A 27,343-nucleotide genomic window follows, 5' to 3' on the forward strand; every position below is an offset into this window, starting at 1 on the left:
TCGTTATGTAATTGGGTGGCCTGTCTATCGGTGGCTGTGATTGGCTGACGCCCGACAGTGACGCACCCCCTCTGTGAGTGTTGGAAAGATGGCGCTGCGCGCTCTGGTCGGTGTCAAGCGGGTCATAGACTATGCGGTGAAGGTGAGGTGTGTCAGTGTGTCAGTGTGTCAGTGTGTCAGTGTGTCAGTGTGTCAGTGTGTCAGTCACTGTGTCAGTCACTGTGAAGCTGGCACTGTGTGTGTGTCTGGGAAGCTGTGTGTGGGTGTCACTGGGAAGCTGTCACTGTGTGTGTGTGTGTGTGTGTGTGTGTGTGTGTGTGTGTATGTGTGTCACTTGGAAGCTGTCACTGTGTGTGTCACTGGGAAGCTGTGTGTGTGTGTGTGTGTGTGTGTGTTTCACTGGGAAGCTGTCAGTGTGTGTGTGTGTGTGTGTGTGTGTGTGTGTGTCTGTTTCACTGGGAAGCTGTCACTGTGTGTGTGTGTGTGTGTGTGTGTGTGTGTGTGTGTGTGTGTGTGTGTGTTTGTGTGTGTGTGTGTCACTGGGAAGCTGTCACTGTGTGTGTGTGTGTGTGTGTGTGTGTGTGTGTGTGTGTGTCACTGGTGAAGCTGTGTGTGTGTGTGTGTGTGTGTGTGTGTGTGTGTGTCACTGGGAAGCTGTGTGTGTGTGTGTTTCACTGGGAAGCTGTCAGTGTGTGTGTGTGTGTGTGTGTGTGTGTGTGTGTGTGTGTGTGTGTTTCACTGGGAAGCTGTCACTGTGTGTATGTGTGTGTGTGTGTGTGTGTGTGTGTGTTTCACTGGGAAGCTGTCACTGTGTGTGTGTGTGTGTGTGTGTGTGTGTGTGTGTGTGTGTCACTGGGAAGCTGTCACTGTGTGTGTGTGTGTGTGTGTGTGTGTCACTGGGAAGCTGTGTGTGTGTGTGTTTCACTGGGAAGCTGTCAGTGTGTGTGTGTGTGTGTGTGTGTGTGTGTGTGTGTGTGTTTCACTGGGAAGCTGTCACTGTGTGTATGTGTGTGTGTGTGTGTGTGTGTGTTTCACTGGGAAGCTGTCACTGTGTGTGTGTGTGTGTGTGTGTGTGTGTGTGTGACTGGGAAGCTGTCACTGTGTGTGTGTCACTGGGAAGCTGTCACTGTGTGTGTGTGTCACTGGGAAGCTGTCACTGTGTGTGTGTCACTGGAAAGCTGTCACTGTGTGTGTGTCACTGGGAAGCTGTGTGTGTGTGTCACTTGGAAGCTGTCATTGTGTGTGGGTGTCACTGGGAAGCTGTCATTGTGTGTGTCACTGGGAAGCTGTGTGTGTCACTTGGAAGCTGTCATTGTGTGTGGGTGTCACTGGGAAGCTGTCATTGTGTGTGGGTGTCACTGGGAAGCTGTCATTGTGTGTGGGTGTCACTGGGAGGCTGTCACTGTGTGTGGGGGTGTCACTGGGAAGCTGTCACTGTGTGAGTGTCACTGGGAAGCTGTCACTGTGTGTGTGGGTGTCACTGGGAAGCTGTCACGGTGTGTGTGTGTGTGTGTATGTCACTGGGAAGCTGTCACTGTGTGTGTGTGTGTGTGTGTGTGTGTCACTGGGAAGCTGTCACTGTGTGTGTGTGTGTGTGTGTGTGTGTGTCACTGGGAAGCTGTCACTGTGTGTGTGTGTGTGTGTGTGTGTGTGTGTGTGTGTGTGTGTGTGTGTGTGTGTGTGTGTCACTGGGAAGCTGTCACTGTGTGTGTGTGTGTGTGTGTGTGTGTGTGTGTGTGTGTGTGTCACTGAGAAGCTGTCACTGTGTGTGTGTGTGTGTGTGTGTGTGTGTCACTGGGAAGCTGTCACTGGGAAGCTGTCACTGGGAAGGTGTGTGTGTGTGTGTCACTGGGAAGCTGTCACTGTGTGTGCATGCGTGTCACTGAGAAGCTGTCGCTCTATGTGCATGCGTGTCACTGGGAAGCTGTCACTGTGTGTGCATGCGTGTCACTGGGAAGCTGTCGCTCTATGTGCATGCGTGTCACTGGGAAGCTGTCGCTCTATGTGCATGCGTGTCACTGGGAAGCTGTCGCTCTATGTGCATGCGTGTCACTGAGAAGCTGTCGCTCTATGTGCATGCGTGTCACTGGGAAGCTGTCGCTCTATGTGCATGCATGTCACTGAGAAGCTGTCGCTCTATGTGCATGCGTGTCACTGAGAAGCTGTCGCTCTATGTGCATGCGTGTCACTGGGAAGCTGTCGCTCTATGTGCATGCATGTCACTGGGAAGCTGTCGCTCTATGTGCATGCGTGTCACTGAGAAGCTGTCGCTCTATGTGCATGCATGTCACTGGGAAGCTGTCGCTCTATGTGCATGCGTGTCACTGGGAAGCTGTCACTGTGTGTGCATGCGTGTCACTGGGAAGCTGTCGCTCTATGTGCATGCGTGTCACTGGGAAGCTGTCGCTCTATGTGCATGCGTGTCACTGGGAAGCTGTCGCTCTATGTGCATGCGTGTCACTGGGAAGCTGTCGCTCTATGTGCATGCGTGTCACTGGGAAGCTGTGGCTCTATGTGCATGCGTGTCACTGAGAAGCTGTCGCTCTATGTGCATGCGTGTCACTGGGAAGCTGTCGCTCTATGTGCATGCGTGTCACTGGGAAGCTGTCACTGTGTGTGCATGCGTGTCACTGGGAAGCTGTCGCTCTATGTGCATGCGTGTCACTGGGAAGATGTGGCTCTATGTGCATGCGTGTCACTGAGAAGCTGTCGCTCTATGTGCATGCGTGTCACTGGGAAGATGTGGCTCTATGTGCATGCGTGTCACTGGGAAGCTGTGGCTCTATGTGCATGCGTGTCACTGGGAAGCTGTCGCTCTATGTGCATGCGTGTCACTGGGAAGCTGTCGCTCTATGTGCATGCGTGTCACTGGGAAGCTGTGGCTCTATGTGCATGCGTGTCACTGAGAAGCTGTCGCTCTATGTGCATGCGTGTCACTGGGAAGCTGTCGCTCTATGTGCATGCGTGTCACTGGGAAGCTGTCGCTCTATGTGCATGCGTGTCACTGAGAAGCTGTCGCTCTATGTGCATGCGTGTCACTGGGAAGCTGTCGCTCTATGTGCATGCGTGTCACTGAGAAGCTGTCGCTCTATGTGCATGCGTGTCACTGGGAAGCTGTGGCTCTATGTGCATGCGTGTCACTGGGAAGCTGTCACTGTGTGTGCATGCGTGTCACTGGGAAGCTGTCGCTCTATGTGCATGCGTGTCACTGGGAAGCTGTCACTGTGTGTGCATGCGTGTCACTGGGAAGCTGTCGCTCTATGTGCATGCGTGTCACTGGGAAGCTGTCACTGTGTGTGCATGCGTGTCACTGGGAAGCTGTCGCTCTATGTGCATGCGTGTCACTGGGAAGCTGTCGCTCTATGTGCATGCGTGTCACTGGGAAGCTGTGGCTCTATGTGCATGCGTGTCACTGAGAAGCTGTCGCTCTATGTGCATGCGTGTCACTGGGAAGATGTGGCTCTATGTGCATGCGTGTCACTGGGAAGCTGTGGCTCTATGTGCATGCGTGTCACTGGGAAGCTGTCGCTCTATGTGCATGCGTGTCACTGGGAAGCTGTCGCTCTATGTGCATGCGTGTCACTGGGAAGCTGTGGCTCTATGTGCATGCGTGTCACTGGGAAGCTGTGGCTCTATGTGCATGCGTGTCACTGGGAAGCTGTCGCTCTATGTGCATGCGTGTCACTGGGAAGCTGTCGCTCTATGTGCATGCGTGTCACTGGGAAGCTGTCGCTCTATGTGCATGCGTGTCACTGGGAAGCTGTCGCTCTATGTGCATGCGTGTCACTGAGAAGCTGTCGCTCTATGTGCATGCGTGTCACTGGGAAGCTGTCGCTCTATGTGCATGCGTGTCACTGGGAAGCTGTCGCTCTATGTGCATGCGTGTCACTGGGAAGCTGTCGGTCTATGTGCATGCGTGTCACTGGGAAGCTGTGGCTCTATGTGCATGCGTGTCACTGGGAAGCTGTCACTGTGTGTGCATGCGTGTCACTGGGAAGCTGTCGCTCTATGTGCATGCGTGTCACTGGGAAGCTGTGGCTCTATGTGCATGCGTGTCACTGGGAAGCTGTCACTGTGTGTGCATGCGTGTCACTGGGAAGCTGTCGCTCTATGTGCATGCGTGTCACTGGGAAGCTGTCGCTCTATGTGCATGCGTGTCACTGGGAAGCTGTCGCTCTATGTGCATGCGTGTCACTGGGAAGCTGTCGCTCTATGTGCATGCGTGTCACTGGGAAGCTGTCGCTCTATGTGCATGCGTGTCACTGGGAAGCTGTGGCTCTATGTGCATGCGTGTCACTGGGAAGCTGTCGCTCTATGTGCATGCGTATCACTGGGAAGCTGTCGCTCTATGTGCATGCGTGTCACTGGGAAGCTGTCGCTCTATGTGCATGCGTGTCACTGGGAAGCTGTCGCTCTATGTGCATGCGTGTCACTGGGAAGCTGTCGCTCTATGTGCATGCGTGTCACTGGGAAGCTGTCGCTCTATGTGCATGCGTGTCACTGGGAAGCTGTCGCTCTATGTGCATGCGTGTCACTGGGAAGCTGTCGCTCTATGTGCATGCGTGTCACTGGGAAGCTGTCGCTCTATGTGCATGCGTGTCACTGGGAAGCTGTGGCTCTATGTGCATGCGTGTCACTGGGAAGCTGTCGCTCTATGTGCATGCGTGTCACTGGGAAGCTGTCGCTCTATGTGCATGCGTGTCACTGGGAAGCTGTCGCTCTATGTGCATGCATGTCACTGGGAAGCTGTCGCTCTATGTGCATGCGTGTCACTGGGAAGCTGTCACTGTGTGTGCATGCGTGTCACTGGGAAGCTGTGGCTCTATGTGCATGCGTGTCACTGGGAAGCTGTCGCTCTATGTGCATGCGTGTCACTGGGAAGCTGTCGCTCTATGTGCATGCGTGTCACTGGGAAGCTGTCGCTCTATGTGCATGCGTGTCACTGGGAAGCTGTGGCTCTATGTGCATGCGTGTCACTGGGAAGCTGTGGCTCTATGTGCATGCGTGTCACTGGGAAGCTGTCGCTCTATGTGCATGCGTGTCACTGGGAAGATGTCGCTCTATGTGCATGCGTGTCACTGAGAAGCTGTCGCTCTATGTGCATGCGTGTCACTGAGAAGCTGTCGCTCTATGTGCATGCGTGTCACTGGGAAGCTGTCACTCTATGTGCATGCGTGTCACTGGGAAGCTGTCGCTCTATGTGCATGCGTGTCACTGGGAAGCTGTCGGTCTATGTGCATGCGTGTCACTGGGAAGATGTCGCTCTATGTGCATGCGTGTCACTGGGAAGCTGTCGCTCTATGTGCATGCGTGTCACTGGGAAGCTGTCGCTCTATGTGCATGCGTGTCACTGGGAAGCTGTCGCTCTATGTGCATGCGTGTCACTGGGAAGCTGTCGCTCTATGTGCATGCGTGTCACTGGGAAGCTGTCGCTCTATGTGCATGCGTGTCACTGGGAAGCTGTCGCTCTATGTGCATGCGTGTCACTGGGAAGCTGTCGCTCTATGTGCATGCGTGTCACTGGGAAGCTGTCGCTCTATGTGCATGCGTGTCACTGGGAAGCTGTCGCTCTATGTGCATGCGTGTCACTGGGAAGCTGTCGCTCTATGTGCATGCGTGTCACTGGGAAGCTGTGTGTGTGTGTCTTTGTGTGTCAGTGTCACTGAGAAGTTGTCTTCTCTGTGTGTGTCATTAGGGTAAGCGGTGTGTGTCTCACTGTGACGGTGTATCACTGGGAAGCTATCTGTGTGCGTGTGTCACCGGAAAAGCTGTCTGACACACACAAGCACACTTTCTAGTGACACGCATGCAGAGACCGCTTTTCCAGTGACACACATACACACAATCACTGGAAAAGCTGCCTCTGCTTGTGTGTCGCACACAGAAATAGCTTTTCGTGTGTGTCACTGATTGTCACTTTCAGACTGTACATTTTAGAGAGAGTGTTATATGTTGGGTAATTTGAGTGATGCTTAAATGGAGATTGTTCTGTTTGACAGAAGTAATCATATATAATGGCACTGACATGTATAATAAGCCTCCGGCTTTTGTTGTGTGTATCATACAAAGGGGACCGGCTGGTTAACTTAGTCCCACCAAGTGTAAGAGATTACTAACTCCCCACCTCCTCCTTTCTCATTGCAATGACAGACCAGAGCAGTGTGTACAAGGTCATGAAAAGGATTTCTGTTCTTTGTGATGGAAAAGCAAAGCAGTGAGTGAAGTTATATTCCTGCCACACGTCCCCTAACCCCGTCTCATTCCCCCAGTATATCACGCTGTGACCTCATTGCATATGGGGATTCTGGGAAATGACACGCAAATGCACACACAGAACATGTCGGAATCAGGGAAATCCTGGCTTCGGAAGCCAACCGTGACGCCATCATCATAACACTGGGGTCCGGGTTCTGGTTCTCAGTGTCTCCATTTTCTACAGAAATTCTGGACTATTAAGACCCAGAATGTCCTGAATTTAGGTAATACATGGGCAGGGTTTAGAGCTCGTGATAGCAAGGGGTCTGGTTGGCTTCACTAGCATGTGACCTGTGAGATTTGGGTAAATAAAGCATGTTTTTGGACCCATGGAAAGAAAGTAAATGTGCTAATGAGCCTCTCTTCTTTGCCGTGCCTTGTGTGGTGTTTTTGTCGCTCTCAGTGTTTTGTTTGTGTGGTGTTTTTGTGTGTGATGTAGTGATGTAGTGAAGCAGGGAAGCACAGATCTGTTGGTCCCCGTGGCTGGCAGGATGTAATAAAGTGACTGCCACTCACTGTTATAACTTCTCTTGTCTCCTTTTGATCCTGTCACAAATTAATTGTCCATTTGTGATGATGAATGTACATGTGGAGTCAATAGCAGCAAATGATCTATATGTAAGTTATTCACCTAACGGTGGTTCATCGCCTACTTTCAGTCCTGTTACTCCGAATGATATTCTTAGAGAGAACATTTTTAAACCGGTTTCCTTACTTTGAATTGCTGCAATGGGGTATATTTGAGTGTATATTCTCTCAATTTTGCATTAAGAGCCAGACCCACAGACCTGTTATTTAAAACCAGAGACAGAACATAAAACACAGACAGAGCTCAGTTTTAGCACATCCAGTGAAACTCATACACGGTACAGTGCCTAAATATATATGTATAAATATCTATTAAGTAAAATGGTCTTTTAGTTTGACATTTTTGGCCAAAATTGTTGTAAGCCCCTGAGCCAACGGCACGGCAGACCACATTTCAGGGGTCCCTAACACTAATATAAATTCTTAATAACCTGTGTAATAACAGGAAGAATGATTTATAGTAAATCTGTCAATATTAGTTGCAAAGTTCTAAGTCTGATTGAAGCTTTTATTAACCTGTACATTACCAGGAAAAGCACTCTGTATTAGAGTTGTCACAACCATACTGCAAGCAAGCCAGTTCCCCTGAGTGGAAGATGCTATGGAGTGAGCCCTTAACCATTTAAATGTGGGAGGGGGTGAGCTTCAATTAGGTAGGAGGTTGCCACCCTCCAAACTTAGCGTTAGGGACCCCTGAAATGTGGTCTGCCGTGCCGTATGAGTTTCACTGGATGTGCTAAAACTGAGCTCTGTCTGTGTTTTATGTTCTGTCTCTGGTTTTAAATATATATTGCCATGCTCAGTAGCACTCCTCTGTGACACTCGTATGCTTATATATATGTTGTGGTTATTTTGGGGGTTCAATAGGAGCTTGTTAGGTGTCTAGTATGTTTTACAATTCTTGTTCAGCTAGTCTTGGCTGTTTCTCCCTATATAGGAGCGGTGTGTGTACTGGAGGCGTCCCTGCGGTTTCTCCCTATATAGGAGTGGTGTGTGTGTGTACTGGAGGCGTCCCTGCGGTTTCTCCCTGTATAGGAGCGGTGTGTGTACTGGAGGCGTCCCTGCGGTTTCTCCCTGTATAGGAGCGGTGTGTGTACTGGAGGCGTCCCTGCGGTTTCTCCCTGTATAGGAGCGGTGTGTGTACTGGAGGCGTCCCTGCGGTTTCTCCCTGTATAGGAGCGGTGTGTGTACTGGAGGCGTCCCTGCGGTTTCTCCCTGTATAGGAGCGGTGTGTGTACTGGAGGCGTCCCTGCGGTTTCTCCCTGTATAGGAGCGGTGTGTGTACTGGAGGCCTCCCTGCGGTTTCTCCCTGTATAGGAGCGGTGTGTGTACTGGAGGCGTCCCTGCGGTTTCTCCCTGTATAGGAGCGGTGTGTGTACTGGAGGCGTCCCTGCGGTTTCTCCCTGTATAGGAGCGGTGTGTGTACTGGAGGCGTCCCTGCGGTTTCTCCCTGTATAGGAGCGGTGTGTGTACTGGAGGCGTCCCTGCGGTTTCTCCCTGTATAGGAGCGGTGTGTGTACTGGAGGCCTCCCTGCGGTTTCTCCCTGTATAGGAGCGGTGTGTGTACTGGAGGCGTCCCTGCGGTTTCTCCCTGTATAGGAGCGGTGTGTGTACTGGAGGCGTCCCTGCGGTTTCTCCCTGTATAGGAGCGGTGTGTGTACTGGAGGCGTCCCTGCGGTTTCTCCCTGTATAGGAGCGGTGTGTGTACTGGAGGCGTCCCTGTGGTTTCTCCCTGTATAGGAGCGGTGTGTGTACTGGAGGCGTCCCTGCGGTTTCTCCCTGTATAGGAGCGGTGTGTGTACTGGAGGCCTCCCTGCGGTTTCTCCCTGTATAGGAGCGGTGTGTGTACTGGGGGCGTCCCTGCGGTTTCTCCCTGTATAGGAGCGGTGTGTGTACTGGAGGCGTCCCTGCGGTTTCTCCCTGTATAGGAGCGGTGTGTGTACTGGAGGCCTCCCTGCGGTTTCTCCCTGTATAGGAGCGGTGTGTGTACTGGAGGCGTCCCTGCGATTTCGGAGACGGGCGCGTCCGGTTTCCTTGCTGGTGCGCTGTGAGCCTCTTCTCTCCTCCGTACAGCAAATTGGTTTCTGGGCCCGCACGATGACAAAAAGCACTTTATTAAGAATGGATGAGTTTCTAAATGAGAGAGCGCGGTTATGCCATCGTTTTCATGTATTCTTAATAAACTGCAGCATGGAAACACATTCATTCAGAATAACGTGTATCGCACAGGCCCAGAAACTGTTTCTTTCTGCGGAGGTGAGGGGTGCATAAATGTAACTGAGCTTTTGGGCACTTCGGGCAGCGTGTATAAGGGGAGAATATACTTGCATTGTTGCAACTTCTCTGGCCCAGATTCACAGAAGGGTGCTCAGCTTTAGCCCGCCTCAGCTCCCACTCGTATGAATGGGAGGAAAGGGTGCTAAGCTTTAGCTCGGCTCCCACTCGTATGAATGGGAGGAAAGGGTGCTAAGCTTTAGCTCGGCTCCCACTCGTATGAATGGGAGGAAAGGGTGCTAAGCTTTAGCTCGGCTCCCACTCGTATGAATGGGAGGAAAGGGTGCTAAGCTTTAGCCCACCTCAACTCCCAGTCGTATGAATGGGAGGAAAGGGTGCTAAGCTTTAGCTCGGCTCCCACTCGTATGAATGGGAGGAAAGGGTGCTAAGCTTTAGCTCGGCTCCCAGTCGTATGAATGGGAGGAAAGGGTGCTAAGCTTTAGCTCGGCTCCCACTCGTATGAATGGGAGGAAAGGGTGCTAAGCTTTAGCTCGGCTCCCAGTCGTATGAATGGGAGGAAAGGGTGCTAAGCTTTAGCTCGGCTCCCACTCGTATGAATGGGAGGAAAGGGTGCTAAGCTTTAGCTCGGCTCCCACTCGTATGAAGGGGAGGAAAGGGTGCTAAGCTTTAGCTCGGCTCCCACTCGTATGAATGGGAGGAAAGGGTGCTAAGCTTTAGCCTGCCTCAGCTCCCACTCGTATGAATGGGAGGAAAGGGTGCTAAGCTAGTTGTTCTTGGCCTTTGTGTATGAGTAGCACAGATGAGATTGCCCATGTATCTTATCTATCTGTGGCAGAGGTGTTAACCGCTTCCTGTCTGGAGGCCTGTGACATGTCTTTGTAGTGGTAGGGAAGGTGTTAAAGCCTGGATAGTGTGCAGCTAACCTTCCTATACAGCCTGTGTAACTTGGCCGCTCTCACAGACACACCGCGTGCGTGTCCTTGAGATGCACTTCAGTGCCCCGAGCGAGTGAATGTTTAGCGTTGCAGGGGGAGGAGCGCATGCTTTCCCAGCCTTGTAACCAGCCGCGGTGACATGTTTTTGGCATGTTTCTCTTCCATATTTTCACAAACGCAAAATCCTGCGTTTTGTCCCACACTTCTCCCTAGGGATCCTGATCCCTCAATGTCCTGATGGCCCTCACTACATAGTGTCGGGTGGATTCAATAGTCCCCGAGTTCTGTGTTTACCAGCTGTTAGTCTATAATGTCTCACTCAGAGGTGGGCAACTCCAGTCCTCAAGGGCCACCAACAGGTCAGGTTTTTGAGATATTCCTGTTTCAGCAGAGGTGGTTGTCTTTGACTGAGCCACCAATTGAGCCACCTGTGCTGAAGCAGGGATATCCTGAAAGCCTGACGATGGCCCTTGAGGGCTGGAGTTGCCCACCCACCCCTGGTCTAACCCCATACTTCATAAAGTTACGGTCTGTTCTCTTTAATCCCAGGCGGCAGAAGCTGTAGTTTTTATTATTATTAGTCTAATATTTGCCTTTCTTCAGCTCCATCTACTTATCGGAGTGTGAATGCCACCGTCCATCTCCTTATCGGAGTGTGAATGCCACCGTCCATCCCCTTATCGGAGTGTGAATGCCACCGTCCATCTCCTTATCGGAGTGTGAATGCCACCGTCCATCTCCTTATCGGAGAGTGAATGCCACCGTCCATCTCATTGTCGGAGTGTGAATGCCACCGTCCATCCCCTTATCGGAGAGTGAATGCCACCGTCCATCTCATTGTCGGAGAGTGAATGCCACCGTCCATCCCCTTATCGGAGTGTGAATGCCACCGTCCATCCCCTTATCGGAGTGTGAATGCCACCGTCCATCTCCTTATCGGAGTGTGAATGCCACCGTCCATCTCCTTATCGGAGTGTGAATGCCACCGTCCATCTCATTGTCGGAGTGTGAATGCCACCGTCCATCCCCTTATCGGAGAGTGAATGCCACCGTCCATCCCCTTATCGGAGTGTGAATGCCACCGTCCATCTCCTTATCGGAGTGTGAATGCCACCGTCCATCTCCTTATCCGAGTGTGAATGCCACCGTCCATCTCCTTATCGGAGTGTGAATGCCACCGTCCATCTCCTTATCGGAGAGTGAATGCCACCGTCCATCTCCTTATCGGAGAGTGAATGCCACCGTCCATCCCCTTATCGGAGTGTGAATGCCACGTCCATCTCATTGTCGGAGAGTGAATGCCACCGTCCATCTCCTTATCGGAGTGTGAATGCCACCGTCCATCCCCTTATCGGAGTGTGAATGCCACGTCCATCTCATTGTCGGAGAGTGAATGCCACCGTCCATCTCCTTATCGGAGTGTGAATGCCACCGTCCATCCCCTTATCGGAGTGTGAATGCCACCGTCCATCTCCTTATCGGAGAGTGAATGCCACCGTCCATCCCCTTATCGGAGTGTGAATGCCACCGTCCATCCCCTTATCGGAGTGTGAATGCCACCGTCCATCTCCTTATCGGAGTGTGAATGCCACCGTCCATCTCCTTATCGGAGTGTGAATGCCACCGTCCATCTCCTTATCGGAGTGTGAATGCCACCGTCCATCTCATTGTCGCCGGACTCCACGTGCCACAGTATACGCCTCTCTTGTTTTGTCCCTGGCTTGATTCTGTTGAAACCTATCCGTGCCAGAGCAGGGTTCAGTGTTTCCAGGTCTGTGGGTGTGGCTGGTAGGAATGGCATATCTTACCGAATGCTCAATGTCCCCTCTTTCAGGTGCGGGTGAAGCCCGATAAGACGGGCGTGGTAACCGACGGTGTGAAACACTCTATGAATCCCTTCTGCGAGATCGCTGTGGAAGAAGCCGTCAGACTGAAGGAGAAGAAGATTGTTAGTGAGATTATTGCAGTTAGCTGCGGGCCCCAGCAATGCCAGGTACTCGCTCTCAATACCACAGGTACTCGCTCTCAATGCCACAGGTACTCGCTCTGAATACCACAGGCCATCTGGCACCAAGAACATCATTCTCTTAGCATCACTAATATTAAAGCAGCAAAACGGGACATCTTGTATGGTGTGTTATATCTCTCCATCTCTCCATCTCTCCATCTCTCCATCTCTCCATCTCTCCATCTCTCCATCTCTCCATCTCTCCATCTCTCCATCTCTCCATCTCTCCATCTCTCCATCTCTCCATCTCTCCATCTCTCCATCTCTCCATCTCTCCATCTCTCCATCTCGTAGAATTTAGATGAAACTTATTATATATTTTTGTAATTTTTCAACTCTTAATGCCATTTTTAATGAGTTTTAAAGCATCCTTTGATTTCTGTAGCAGGCTTTAGCCACCTCCCCAGCAGTGCAAGATCTTTGTAACACTTTCCTGTTTGGGATCATTTGTTACCAATGTTCCCAGCGGTTTGAGTTTTAAACTGTAACAATAGGTGATGTTACCGTACTAATATAAGGATACATTGTAGCTGCTGAGTTACACTGACTGAAGCTGCCATTATGTTAGACACACAATCAACTTTTGAAAATGTTGACAGATTTATAACAGGAGCACCAAACGATTGCCATTTTAGGTAAGAATGTAGGATTATACAATGACACATACTTTACATGAACACAAAAATGGGGGGGGAATAGTATTGTTAGTTTAATCTAATTTCCCAAATGAGTCCTGACCTAGTCTTGGCTTGTGATTTGGGGAGCGGTTGTGTGTCTGTGTGTCTGTGTGTCTGTGTGTCTGTGTGTCTGTGTGTCTGTGTGTCTGTGTGTCTGTGTGTCTGTGTGTCTGTGTGTCTGTGTGTCTGTGTGTCTGTGTGTCTGTGTGTCTGTGTGTCTGTGTGTCTGTGTGTCTGTGTGTCTGTGTGTCTGTGTGTCTGTGTCTCCATCACTAGCTCCATTAGGTTTGGCGACGTGTACATTTGTCTCGGAACGAGCAATAAACGCTACGATCACGTTCTTACATTCGGCAAAGCTGTGAGGGGGGAACCAGTTTGTGTGCTTAGATGTACCATGCAGGAACTTGGTACTTGGCCTCTGAACGTGGGACTGATGCACACGTGTCTGACCTTGACCAAGGTCACGTAACCTGTTTAGCTTCTGCCTTCGCTTACTGTTCCTTCTTGAACTTGCCGTGGGCTTCTCACCGCTGGGCCTGCCAGCTCCTGGGGGTGCTGAGCGTTTCCCTGCAATGTTCTTTACCCTATGATATGTTTGTTTGTATTTTCCAGGATTTAGCTTTAGGAGCTAAGCTTAATAAGCACACAGGACCTCTTATTCTAAAAAGCACCATTGCTAGTGTTCACGTTTCCTGCAACTCCTACGTAGGTTGCTTGGTGGCGCTATCTGCACCTTTTGTATAGGGGATGAGGAATAGTCCCACGTGGAAACGTGTGTTGGAATTGCAATGAAATGAGAACATTCCTCTTCCCCAATTGGGTTTAATGTGTGTCGGGTAGGATAATCTGCGCTTTTAATGCGTGTCGGGTAGGATAATCTATGCCTCAGAGCTTCCCCAGAAATGATACAGCAAGACCTTGCGTATAAGAAAACATTTCACTGCGTTATTTAGGGCCTTCATACCTTAAAAAAAAACCTGAGCCACCTGTGCTGAAGCAGGGAAATCCTGAAAACCTGACACTGGCTCTTGAGGACTTCAGTTGGCCACCCCTTGTTCTAATGCGATCATCTGCATTCATTATAATGCACTTGTGCGTTACAGGAAGCAAAGTATCCCGGGCTCCTAATTGAATCCTGAAATGCCCGATTTCTGCAGAGAGCTGACACTGGCAGAACGAGGGGTTAACGTGCCTGCGTCTTTTCATGCCTTCCGCTCACAAATGCCCGTTACACCGGTTCCTGTAGCCGGCGAATCCTGGCTTCTGAGTACATTGCCCTGGGGAAAAAAAAGGTCCGCCGGCGAAGCATAAACTAATTTAATCTTACCTCCACCGTAATGTTCTCCTAAACATGCTCGAGGGCCTGTTTCACTACCTAGGGCTGGAGCATGAGCCTGGCTGTCACTTGGCCAGAGAAATAGTCTGTCCCAGAAGCCGGTGTAATAGGCGTTGGTGCGGGTGGGTGGGGGGTGGCTGTGTCACTTCTAGTTATAGGAAAGACGTTACAGGCTCCCTGGTGCAGGACTGGGGCACTAATTGATGTTATTGATGGATTCGTCTGAGGATCAGCGAGAGCAGCTAGTCCTGGGGCTGCACACATTCTCTGATGGAAATGCAACGCACTGGCACGAAATGCATTACACCCGGGCTTCCAACATATCAATCACACGCACACACAGACATACAAGCAATGGCAAACTCTGCACACGCAACATGCACTTCATATAGACATCCATGACTCAAGTGTGCACAAGAACGCAACCAACAAGACACCAATCGCACACACTTTAACACAGGTGCACATAACTCTGAACCCACAAACTAATCGTACAATGAAAGAATCGCACATTCGTGACATCTGCCACTCCCCCTACCCACAAACTCATCCCACAGACATGACCAGCCACAAACATCCATGACACAGCTGTTCACAGGAACACGAGCCTCGGACTCCACAGGCATGTAACATGTCCCTTACACGAACATCCATGACACAGCTGTGCGCAGGAACACGAGCCTCGGACATCCACAGGCATGTAACATGTCCCTTACACGAACATCCATGACACAGCTGTGCGCAGGAACACGAGCCTCGGACATCCACAGGCATGTAACATGTCCCTTACACGAACATCCATGAAACAAGGGCACATAACTCATCAGTTGCACACACCTTTGACATAGAAACACTAAGCAAAGAAATGTATTACTAATAATATTTATTATTATTATTAGAGGTCCCACATATTCCTCTGAGCGGCACAATGGGGGAAGAAGAGGAGATGCCCGGGATTAAACCAAGGGCCTCATACATGTTCTATTGTTTCTTTCTGGCACTGAGGGGGTTAAATAATGACCGCAAGCCTGTCACATAGCACAAGGGCATAAATCACCCCATACTTTCGGGAATGGCGTGTGTTTCCCGGCCTCCGCTGCGGCCTGCTGCTCTCCCAGTGACCCTGAGCTGGCTGGTTAAGCACTCGCACAGGAGCACTGTGGTTTTCTGGTTTGGTTTTCGTGACCTCGGGCAAAACTGTCTCCCTGCAGGCTCCGTTCCCTTAACAAACTGGCATGTTTCCAGGCTGCAAGGTACGAGGTGCACGATATCGGCGATGTCGATGGCAGAATGGGTTCTTTAACTCCTTGGCTGCCAGAGAGCGAATCCAAGTCTTTGAGACTTCAAGGCTTAAGCTCTTTACTGTCAAACAACTGTTCTTGTTGGTACTACACTTTTGAAAAAAAGGGACAAGCTTCTGTATATGAATTTACTTAATGACTACAATCTTCTAACCATCTGTCAGAGATTTTAAAACATTACTGGGACATTGCAAATATTCCTCTGCTAATGACCACCTTCTGCCCTTATTTATTACTGTTGGAGGATAAGCAAAGGATTCCACATTCTCTGAGCAGCATCTGGGACATGAAAACCTCCAACACCTTCAGTCTGAGGATCCTGCACTTCTGGTCACTCCAGGAGGTGTGAGGTAAAAGCTTACTGCTGAGATTTGGCATCCGTTGTGTCCTGCTGGGGTGTAGATTTGTTTCAGGTCGTTTACCCACTTATGAGTTCTTTAGAGATTAAGGGCCTTACTCAATTTAGGCAGAATCGTCCATTTGGCCTAAATAGCCACACACTGAACTACATTTAATACACCACTAAGCGTTTTCTCATAAACGTACAGTGCACATAGTCCAGAACTTGATATGAAATGCCATAAATGGGTATTTCTAGCTCAAACAATGTCATTCTCTGGACTACAAAACATGTTACACACTTCGGACTAAAGGGATGTATGGGGCAAAATGAAACTTAAAATGTAACTTTTAATAAGGCTTACGTAAAAGATATAACCACATAATTAACTAAATGCATGCACAAGTAGCCACACCCTTCCTGGTTCGCACATGACCCAGACTCTGCATTAGTGTTGGCATGGGAGTGGGGTGATCACATCGATATAACACAAAACGGCCACACTAGTATACGTGCGAGTTACACTGTCCCAGGCAATATTGCTATTCATTGTGCAACTAACTGCCTCCAAGCTGCCTGGGGTCTGGGGATACGTTGTGAAAGCACAGGTTTGTGTTATATTGATGTGATCACCCCACTCCCATGCCAACACTAATACAGTGTCTGGGTTATTTGCATACTAGAGGTGAGACACTGTGTGTTACTTGGGTATATATTTAATAATGCTGTTATCTTTTACTTGAGCCTTATTAAAAGTTACATTTTAAGTTTAATTTTTCCCATACATTCCTTTAGTTCTTGGTGAATAACAGTACCCCCTCTTCCCCCCCCCCCCCTTTTTATTTAGGTTCATTCGCCTTTACCCTTGTTTACACCTTGGTATTTAGGTCCCATATCCAGCTATTAATAGGCTGAGTGGACACACACACACACACACACACACACACTGCTCCCTTCTTGGTTACAATTCTGTGTTGACATTCTCTGGACTCGTGTACACTGAAGCATGCTCATTTCATCCCTGGCACGGTGAGGCATTCCCAGCAGTATTGGTAGAAAAACCTTGTTTTCAGCGGTAGCGGCCACTTTCTCCAGCCATCCTTCTGATCATCTCTTAAAAGACCCGTCCCCGCATTGTCCTTCTCTTGAGGGTGTGCGGACAAGTCTAGGAACCATAGAAAGATGCTGAGTGACGAAAGAGGGAAAACATGCAGGGGAGACATTGAGGTCTCGTGCACGTAAAACCTTTCACCCACTGGGTGTCTGTGATTTCCCCTCTAATTGTGTTAATATTGATGCTCTATATTTAAACACCTTACTGCTTGTGTTTTGGGGGGGGTTTCCATGCGTGATCTTTTTAATGCATTTTCTAGCTTTGCTGGCCAATCTGGCAGTAATAAGGGTTAACGTGAGTCTCCGTCCCGCTGCTCAGATTTATGGGCCCTCGGTGGACTTGGCAATCTGCCCGTTTTGTTCTGTACCTGCAGCGTGGTTGGCTTACCTGTCCTGTTTCTTGATGTATTCTATTCCCCACCGCCATTATTCTTAGTTCCATACGATTTTAACTTCCTAGGCTTACCATTTTATATTTGAAGGAGAAGGTTAAAAAGCGAGTACATTTAAGCCTGTTTTCCTTGCTTTCGGCAGCCATGGGCCAACAGTTGTTCCTCCCCTGTTTTAGCTTGCATGGGAGCTGGTTACACGGGATCATGTATCTTGCTGAGCCGTGTGTCCCTTGTGGGTATGGGCCATTGGTGCATGTCTGCTGTCATTGTCATCCTGACATAGGAAAGAGGTTTGTTGGGCCATAGCCACTGAGTCACTGGGCAGGGTCAGCGCCGCCAGTCTGTCACATACTACATTGGCTTTCTGTCCATCACGGTCTCAGAGTTGTGGGACAGATAGTAAATGCAGCTCTTGGGTTTTCAAATTGGTGCAATGCGAGCAGACACTTTATGGCAGATGGGCAGTAAGGAGTCGCCCAGCGCTGGTAGGTGTGTTATTGTGTAGGGGCCATTAGTAAATGGGGGTTCTGAATGTTTCTCTTTGCAACATTGCAAATATTCCTCCTCTGATGCACGTTAGCTGCTCTCACATATAGGTAGGGGCCCGACTTATGGCGCAAAGGGTTCTCTGGGATTTCGGACCGGCACTCTGTGCTGCTGGGGCAAGTCTCCGGCTGCTGGGGCTGTTCATGTTCTGCAAAAAGTTCTTGCCAGCCACGGCTCCAACAGGGTTAAACCATTCACCTTCTGTTTAATGCCCATAAACCATCTGTCCTTATAAACATTGGGCAAAACTTCGGGCTTCTTCAGCACTACATAGGTTCACAACGGCTTGTATTCCCCTCCCCCGAGCAGACCGAATTTGATGCTTTACATTCTTCCGAAATCCCTACCTAAAACATTGGCCTTGCAGGTGATATGGGGCCGGAGTGCCTGATGATATCTGTTGGGTAAGTTAAAGCAGCTGTGCGCACTTTTTACATATATATTTTTTTTTTATTTAAGTGAAAATTAATCTTTAATGCAATATCGTGCTCCAAATGCATGGAGTTCAGGCTTGCTGGGTCAGCCTGCCATTATAAAGTCAAGTGACAAAGTAAGGTCGTGTACAAAAGGATTCATCACACTGGGTCTTCTTATTGTGCAGCGCTGTGTACACAGCGAATATCGTGCAAGCCCTAAAAGCTTTTCTCTTGCCCCTTCTCCCGTGTTCCTTGGCTGCATTATCTGCTCATCTCCTGACTGCTTCACTCGCAGGATAAAGCAGCTGCCCCCTCCCCCCCCTCTCCTAGCTCAGTCCTGCCCGTGTGTGTCAGCCCCGCATCCAATCCTCAGACCTGTCAGTTCTGCTTTTCTGCTCTACTAATTTTAGCTGCGACCCTGTAAGAGATGTGTGCAGAGGTACATTCGGGTGAATTTATATCTTGGCTTTATTGCGTCTGTTTCTTTAACAAGGCAACACATACAAAAACAAACAAAATAAAGGCCTACTCCACTTTGGAGAATAACTAAACCTTTACTCCAGCCCTTTCTAACTGGGTGGGTAGCTAAGCTGGTTACCACCCTAAACATAGATACACACACACAACAGTCCAACAAGAAAGTCTCTTATCTGTTGTAGCTGTAGGGGAAGGCCTCTCTGTTCTCCTGGGTCTGCATCCTTGTGTGCTGTGGCACGCTCTGTGTCCAGGTCTTGTCCCCTTGTCTTGCAGTAAGCACACAGTTCTTTTGTGTGCATGAAGACATCATATTTTCCTCAGGTCAGTCCAGTTGTGGGCTAAGGAAATCTCTGTAGTCCTCTTTCTCCTTATGTCAGCCCAAATGTGAGCTAAGGAATCTCTCCTGTTTCTCACATCAGGCTTTTCTAAAAGTCCTAATCAGCCAGGTGGAGTCTGGTTGATTGCCTGTGTGCAATTAACCAGCACACTGCTGGATTTAGAGGCAGCTTCTATCAAACAGTGGCAAGTCCCTGTTACAGACTCAGCCAGGTTTTTTCCCCCCCTTTTTTGCTCCTTTTCATCAGAAGGGAGCAGGATGCAGGGACTTTGCTCATGCTGTTGCATCCATAGTACTCTCCTATGAATCTCTGCCTTCCTCCCTTTAATTCTTATCACTCTGAACCCTTCACCTACAAGATTTATAGCCTTTGCATCTTGTGGTAACACCACTCTCTCCGGCCCGCTCTCCCAGCCACCTTCTGCTTTCATCTTTCCTCCTGCTTCTTTTCCCCTTGTTGAGGGTGTTTCTTGCCCTTCTTTTTTTTTTTTTCTCTCTCCTTTTTTTCTCTTTGCTTTCCCTCTTCTCCCCCTCCATTTTCCTTCCTTCCTTCCTTCCTTTTTTCCTTCCCCCCACTCTTGGTTTCCTTTCCTCATGCATCTCTCTCTCTTTTCTACCACTCCTGTCTCCCTCTGGTTAATGATTCAGAAAGTCTTTCAGACAGTCATCCGCGCTGCTCACCCCCCCCCCTCCTTTTTTTAATGTCAGCCCAGTGAGCGCACGTCTTGCTGTGTGCGTAGAATGCACTGGGACAGGGCGCCATTTAGCACACATCACATTCGGCTTTGTCGTTTTTAAGGAACACCAGTCACGCTCTTGGTCTTATTTCCATGTCACTTCTAGGCTCTTCATTTAGTGCAGCGACGAATTATGAAGCTAAACAAAGGGATCTAGGCTGATTACTCCGACAGCCAGTGGGATCGTCTGATTCACGACCCCTCCCGTGACCTTGAGATTGGATTTTCCTGTGCCTCGGGCACCAAAAGTTGGATCTTCTGAACACTGATTTATTCATCTGTGTTATATCTACTGTGCAAAAAATAAATTGTGTGTGTGTGTGTGTGTGCGTTTCATATATGGTGACTGAGGCAGGATTCCAACAGAGGGCTTAATTACAAATGTTGCACTCCCGCTACCAGCCCACTTCTCACCTGGGTTAAGCGGAAGTCGCCCGTCCCTTCTTACTCCAATCTCTGTTCCCAGGAGACCATCAGGACAGCGCTGGCCATGGGAGCAGACCGCGGGATCCACGTGGACGTGCCCGCGAAGGACGCTGCCGACTTCGGGCCCTTCCAGGTGTCCAAGATCATGGCCGCGCTGGCCAAGAGAGAGAATGTGAACCTGGTGCTGCTGGGGAAGCAGGTGAGGAACCGCGGGTCTGGGACCTGGGTGAAGGAACCGGACTATTATGTCACGGAGTGACCCATCCCTGGTGACTTCACTGTGTCGTTTCTGAGAGGAAGCGTAGCTCTGCTAATCTGCCTTGTTGGAAATGGTCCACCTTGGACGGGGATCATGCAGGGAGCCTTTTAACCACGGTAGTCTGAAAGTGAAATGGTGCTTTTAGAGGGGCTGCTGAAAGGGATGTGTAACAAATGGAAGAGCAGTAATGGTTATCAGTGATACAATCTGCGCTTCAGCCAAAGTCTGCAGTGTCCATGCAAGACCTTAATCTCAGGAAACATCATCTAAAATAATTGTCATTTCGCCTGCAGCGGAGAAATGAGCTGTAGGGATAGAGACCGTATCACATCTTAAGATGTTCAGCTAAGGGGAAAGGCGTAGAGTTGCTAGGACTGATATAATATGTATGTATGATCTCGGTACTGTGGAGATGGGTTGTATGAGCGCACTGCTCTCTCCATCACCTCTTGGCACCTGCCCTCCCAATGTGTGTCTGCAGATAATGTGATCACATAGCGCGGAGAAGCCCCACGGCTCACCGCCACCTTTTGACATTTTTCAGGCCATTGATGATGACTGTAATCAGACTGGACAGATGACCGCTGCCCTACTGGACTGGCCTCAGGTAAACGGCCTTCCCAGACATGTTTTTCATGAAATGAGAAGAATGCATTTTGCTATTGGGGTTTTGTGTGTAGTGTAGCATGGCATCAAGCCTTTTTCTGGCTCTGTAGAGGCACTGCAGAACCACGAGGCCAGTGATTATTGGGGCTTTGACTAGATACTGCATTATGATAGTCACAATGCTGAGTAAGTATTGTTCTGTGAAGCTCGCAGCATTAGTACTCCGAGTGCTGCAGAGCTCAGGAGACCACATGGTCTGTGGTGTGAGAATCTGATATCAGAACCGGTGCAAACTATGTGGTCCTGCACAAGTTGCATCTCCCTGTGTCTCTGGCACCAATGAATCTTTTGATTGCCAGCTCCCTGGACAAGGATTATGGTGGGGATCCTAAAGTTTTTTTTAAACATTTTTCTAAAGAACAGGTAATTAGTTCAGTCATTATGGCGTGTTTTTCTCGTAACCCTTTCAGTACCAAAAGCTACTGGCAACGCATTGATACTTTCCAGACACTAATAGTACTGAATGGGTTAAAGCCGAAATCTCACCTGTCATGGGGATTATTTATTACGTTCAATTTATTTATTTTCCATGCAAGTGTCATTGCTTTGGTGGTTTGGATGAAAGTGTATAATGCAAACACATTTGGAGACAAACCTCCCAAAATAGGCACTGAATAATAGAAAGCATCACGGAACGCCACGTGTCTTCCACGCGCTTCTATTTACTGATATTCTATGTGATCCGGGAATCCTCCGACTGAATCCGTGGGCTGGTGAGGGCCCAGTGCGTCTGGAATTCATTCATTTCCTGCAAGTGTCCGTGGATCTCTCCTGGACATGGGCTCAGACTAATATGATCCTGCTCCCTAATTTAGTAAGATCAAACCACGCTGGGAATGAGGAGAAGTGGGTTGGCACTTTAGCAGTATGTTGGGTTTTTCACACTCTAGTACCTACTTTTTAGAGGTTTGGTCAATCCTCTTTTTTGTTTTGGCAATGGTGTACCAACCCCATTGCCAAAACAAAAGAAGATTGACCAAACTTCTTTGAAGAAGCAGAGATGAGTCTGTCTGATTGGGAGATGTTGGACCCGGGGTGGGGTATGTACATGAGAATGTCCTTTTGTACCACTAATCAGAATCATGGCTCCTACTCACTGGAGAGATGGTGGCCTTTAAATGACACGTATATGATTACATTAAGTCATTCTTTTCCCAGATACACGGAGGGCTATTTGTTGTGGTGGCACTCGCAGGAACTGAGCTCCTGAACTTCTATTTATAGATCACCCGTAAACGTATAGTGATGAGGAATGGGGCTTTTAATACTACCTCGTATCTTCTGACATTTCCTTATTTAGATCTGGATAATATATTGTCATTTAAAAACCAATCCATTTGCTATTGTTTGGAGCTCTGGCACATCCAGAAATGTCAACGGATATCCGAAAGCCCGAGGGGGTTAGTGTTAAGGTGGACGAGTTTTTTTTACGATGAGGACCACTTTGCAAACCGCTCTCTTACCACAAGACCACTCCTCCTGTAATAAAGGGAGATTAAAGTCGTTCTTTCCACCTAGGGAACGTTCGCCTCCGAGGTGACCGTGGATGGGGAGAAGATGACCGTGGTGCGGGAAATAGACGGAGGACTGGAGACCATCAGTCTGAAGCTGCCAGCTGTGGTGACCGCTGATCTGCGGCTGAATGAGCCACGCTACGCCACTCTACCCAATATCATGGTGAGCTTGGGTTAGCCGGGGATAAGTGCTTGTTATGCACTGAATGGGTGCACCAATGCTGCTATCGCATTTGCTGCAAGTTTGGCCTCAAGTACATGGCTTAACGTGTTCTAGAGCAGGAGTGGTCAACTCCAGTACTCAAGGGCCACCAACAGGTCAGATTTTCAGGATATCCCTGCTTCAGCACAGGTGGCTCATTCATTATGACTGAGCCTCTGATTGTGCCACCTGTGCTGAAGCAGGGATATCCTTAAAGCCTGACCTGTTGGTGGCCATTGAGGACTGGAGTTGACCGCCCCTGCTCTAGATGCATATAGCGCGACACCAGCAATGTAGGGTCTCCAGCAGTAAAGGGATCCTACAAATCGTAGTATTGTTCCTCAGCACTTGTTAGACGCACACTTTATTTCACTGGAATAGTGGCTTTCTGTACATCTAACATGGGACATTGGGATTACATCATTATTATGACTACATTGAAACTTTTCATTGACTTAACTGTTAAACCGCTATGAGTAATAACATATTCACCAGGAATGAAGCTTTCATTTGAATTTGAATGCACACATTGTGTCTCGTGTTTAGCTCGTGTCATTTATAACCTGGTAGGGTTGGCTGCGTCCCCTTTTTATGATGGAATAGGTATCGCTGAAAGCTCGGCCTCGCTCTGACCTGTGTGATAGATACTCCGGTGTCGGGGGCTGTAGCTTTTGACAGGACACGTGCCCTTAGAAGATTAGCATCGAATGGTGGTTACAAATAGTTTCAAATTGGTCCCCCTCCCCAAGGTTTGTCATTTGAAAGAAGACAAAGTGAAACGATTTGAAAGTAGGCCTCAAAACGAGTTGACGCTGAATAATGCACAGTGCATACATTAGTAAGCAGCACCTGTACTTTAACTGGGAGTGTCCGCATTTTGAATATAATCGCAGGTGAAGTGCCAGTACTTAGAAAATAATCTGTTTGATTGTGCTAAAGTTTAGTATGATAATGCAGCGCATTGAGCCATGTCCCTATGGAAGGAAGTTGTGCTAGCGCAGAGGATTAATGCCCTTTGAGATGAGCATCAAGCTTAATGCGCACCGCCTGAGAAAGTCTTGGACGTTTCTTAGGCAAGATGCTTATATTCCCAATCTCTTCTACATTTTCTCTGGTCGAAATAGAGCAGGGGCGGCCAACTCCAGACCTCAAGGGCCACCAACAGGTCAGGTTTTCAGGATATCCCTGCTTCAGCACAGGTGGCTTAATCAGAGGCTCAGTTGAAGACCACCACCTGTGCTGAAGCAGGGACTGATTGAGCCACCCATGCTGAAGCAAGGATATCCTGAAAACCTGACCTGTTGGTGGCCCTTGAGGACTGGAGTTGGCCACCCCTGAAATAGAGGGGTTGTCAGCATTGTGTGGGGGATGGGGGGCCGTGCAGGTGCTGGTGGGCTACAACCTTGTTGAAAGGAGGATAGGACACAGCAGTACATGGGGTTGGGTAGCGTGAGCAACAGTGGGAAGCACAGCAACCACATTTGGGAATTGTAAGTGGCACCCGCAAGGGAATGCAACAGACTAGCTAAGCGAATGGAAGAGGTTATATATGATACATTACAACAGTAATCGACAGTACTGAGACTACCTGCTCAACCTCTCTGGTTATACCCGTTCTGTGCACTAGGGGGAGGATAAATAACCCCAGAGAGAAGGGGCATTCTATCCAAAGAGGGATCGATGCAAAGACCCCCATTGTATGCCCTCTAAGCTGTTTCTACTTTAATAAGCAGATCTTCCATCCGATGGTACAATTCCACATTCTACACCCATTAGTGTCCAAGTTACATCGTTATATCGTAGATGAGGTTGAAAAAAGACATGCGCCCATCAAGTTAACCAATGCTAAATTTAGACGACAGATTATCCTATATCTATACTTACAGTATATTGATCCAGAGGAAGGCAAATTAAAAACCCCAGTGTCATATCATCCAATGATATCTCATAAATCGAAAAATAAATTCATTCCTGACTCCAAGAATTGGCAATCAGATTACTCCCTGGATCAACATCCTTCCCATGTATACTTATTTGGTATATCTCTGTATACCTTTCCTTTCTAAAAATATGTCCAACCTCTTTTAGAACAAATCTATTGTATCTGCCATCAGTCTCCATGGGTAATGAATTCCACATTGTAACTGCCCTTACTGTAAAGAACCCTTTCCTTTGTTGCTGGTGAAATCTCCTTACCTCCAACCTTAGCGGATGCCCCCGAGTCCTTAGTACTGCCCTTGGGATGAATAGTTCATTTGAAAGCACCTTGTACTGTCCCCAGATATATTTGTATATAGTTATATCCCCTCTTAGACACCTCTTTTCTAATGTAAATAAATCTAATTTAGCTAGCCTCTCCTCATAAGTTAGATTGTCCATCCCCTTTATTAATTTGGTGGCTCTTCTCTGCACTCTCTCTATTTTCATAATGTCTTTTCTAAGGAGTGGTGCCCAAAATTGTACTCTATATTCAAGGTGTGGTCTTACCAACGCTTTATAAAGGGGCGTAAATTTGTTTACTTCCCTTCCATCCATTGCCCGTTTAATATAAGATCTTGTTTGCCTTTGTAGCTACTGCATGACTTTGGGCACTATTTCTAAGCCTGCTGTCTACAAACACTCCTAAATCCTTCTCCATCAAGGATTCCCCCAATTTATCCCCATTTAACTTGTAAGTCACCTGTTTTATTCTTGCTTCCCAAATGCATAACCTTAAGTTCTGTGATTAGAAGATGGAAGACGATACATCTATACTAATCACAGAACTTGGACACTAATCCCTCTGGATAGAATGCCTCTTCTGTGCTATTAGAACAGTAGTGCGGGCACATTGGGTGAGCCGTGTAGTGTGGCCATTGGATTTTATATATCCGTGTAGCTGTTCTCATCCTGTGCATGTAAGGAGAGGTGATGTCGGATGACTGACTGGCTCTCCCAACAATCTCCTGGTTTCTCTGTCCCACCCCAGAAAGCAAAGAAGAAGAAGATCGAGTCTCTGAAGCCAGCAGATCTGGGGCTGGACCTATCGAGTCGCTTACATATTGTGAGTGTGGAGGATCCGCCCCAGAGACAGGCCGGGGTTAAAGTGGAGACTGTACAGGACCTGGTTTCCAAGCTGAAGGAGAGCGGGTGTATCTAAGTGGGCTGGTGACGAGTGCGGGCTTCCCAAGCACCCGGAGGGAGCACACGGTCACTTTCTGCCATCTGTACACATGATAGAAATATTCAGCAGTGTCATCTACTGCAAGAAACCACTTCTACAGCAAAGATTGAATGACGGGCGTAAAGTCCTACAAATGTGGATGTAAACGTTTGAACTGTCCAACTTTGTTTAATTTCCTATAAAATGAAAGAATTCCCCCATAACATCCTTTTCTGCCATTTATGTCGTGGGGTTTTTTTTTTTTTAATGTCTGTTGATTTTCAGCCCTAAAATCTGCATAAAATAACGAAATACACAGTACTGCTTCATTACTAGCTCATTAGTTCATAGCCGGCTGACAATATAGCAAACACTTGGGGTTGAATAGTTTAGACAATTTGGGAAGACTGCTGAACCAGTTCACAATGAATGACTGTGATCCGGGGGAAAGAGGGGTCAAAGGGCAATTAGGAAGCTTGAGGAGAGGCTTCATACCAAGTATACCTGGGATGCAAAGGGTTAGTTCCACTTGTGGTTTATGTACAACTGCAGCAAGTGCCTTGGAAACACAACTCCTCATCTCTGCTGCTAACGCTCCCTGCCCCTGTGCAGCTGTACGTGTCTCACCAATTAGGCAGTTAATTAATGTGACTGGGTAATTGAAGTTGTCACCTTCCCATGTGAAGTGCGGCTGCCATGAGTGGGTGACTCCGAAATGCCATCAATATTTTTGGTGCCTAATTTGATAACTACTAATTTGATAAATACGTTTTTAACGATGTTTTGTTGACAGTGTTTTTAATGTGTTGCGTTTTTATACAAACCTCTCCCTGCGAGCAATGGGGAGTATGAAGTATCTCGTGTTGGTGCGTGGGAATTCCCACGCACTGACCTATGCGTTATATGCACGGCGGGGCCCTCTGCCAGCAGAGTTTCACCTTTATTCAAACTTCAGTTCCCCTTTCTCAAACTCAACAGGTCAGGTTTTTACGATATCCCTGCTTCAGCACAGGTGACTCAATCACCACCTGTGTTGAAGCAGGGATATTCTGGAGGACTGAAGTTGGCTACCCCCTGTTCTAGAGAAATCACATACTCTCTTTTTTTTTTTTTTTTTTTTTTTTTATTTCATCATATTACCTCAGATAAATAATGGTCTGAAATAGTTTGGGATTTGTTTAAAAAATGGCCACCGTTTTGGTTTCTGCAAACACGGCTATAATTAATTCCTAATCAATGCAGCTTTTGGGATTCATTTTTCACTCTAAGAACCATCAATAGTAACCGTACTGGAAGCGCTAGTTATTGTTCCCGGCTCCGTTGTATCTACTGCTGCTTTTCCTAGCTGGGGTTTGGCCCTAGCTTTCCAAAGCTATTAAAAACCTTTAGTCTTAAATGATGAAGGCGACAGCTGTGTGCCCGAGAGCTCACACGTTGTGCC

At 48.4% G+C, this 27,343-nt stretch overlaps 1 protein-coding gene across 3 annotated transcripts; it reads left to right on the forward strand.

The window, feature by feature from the left end:
* ETFB (electron transfer flavoprotein subunit beta) lies at window positions 1-26,683 on the forward strand. 3 transcript variants are annotated; one of them, XM_075606320.1, is made up of 7 exons: window positions 73-142; window positions 6,151-6,214; window positions 11,848-12,006; window positions 20,160-20,318; window positions 20,923-20,985; window positions 22,563-22,721; window positions 25,729-26,683. In XM_075606320.1, exons 3-7 carry the CDS (start codon window positions 11,902-11,904, stop codon window positions 25,897-25,899), a joined length of 657 nt encoding a protein of 218 aa, XP_075462435.1. In that variant the 5' UTR covers window positions 73-142; window positions 6,151-6,214; window positions 11,848-11,901; the 3' UTR covers window positions 25,900-26,683. The 3 variants fall into 3 exon arrangements, with proteins under 3 accessions (XP_075462433.1, XP_075462434.1, XP_075462435.1); XM_075606318.1 differs by lacking the exon at window positions 6,151-6,214 and having other exon boundaries at window positions 1-142; XM_075606319.1 differs by lacking the exon at window positions 6,151-6,214 and having other exon boundaries at window positions 30-147.
* The last annotated feature ends 660 nt before the right edge of the window (window positions 26,684-27,343 follow it).

This window comes from Ascaphus truei, chromosome 6, assembly GCF_040206685.1.
Source record: "Ascaphus truei isolate aAscTru1 chromosome 6, aAscTru1.hap1, whole genome shotgun sequence".
NCBI lineage: Eukaryota > Metazoa > Chordata > Amphibia > Anura > Ascaphidae > Ascaphus > Ascaphus truei.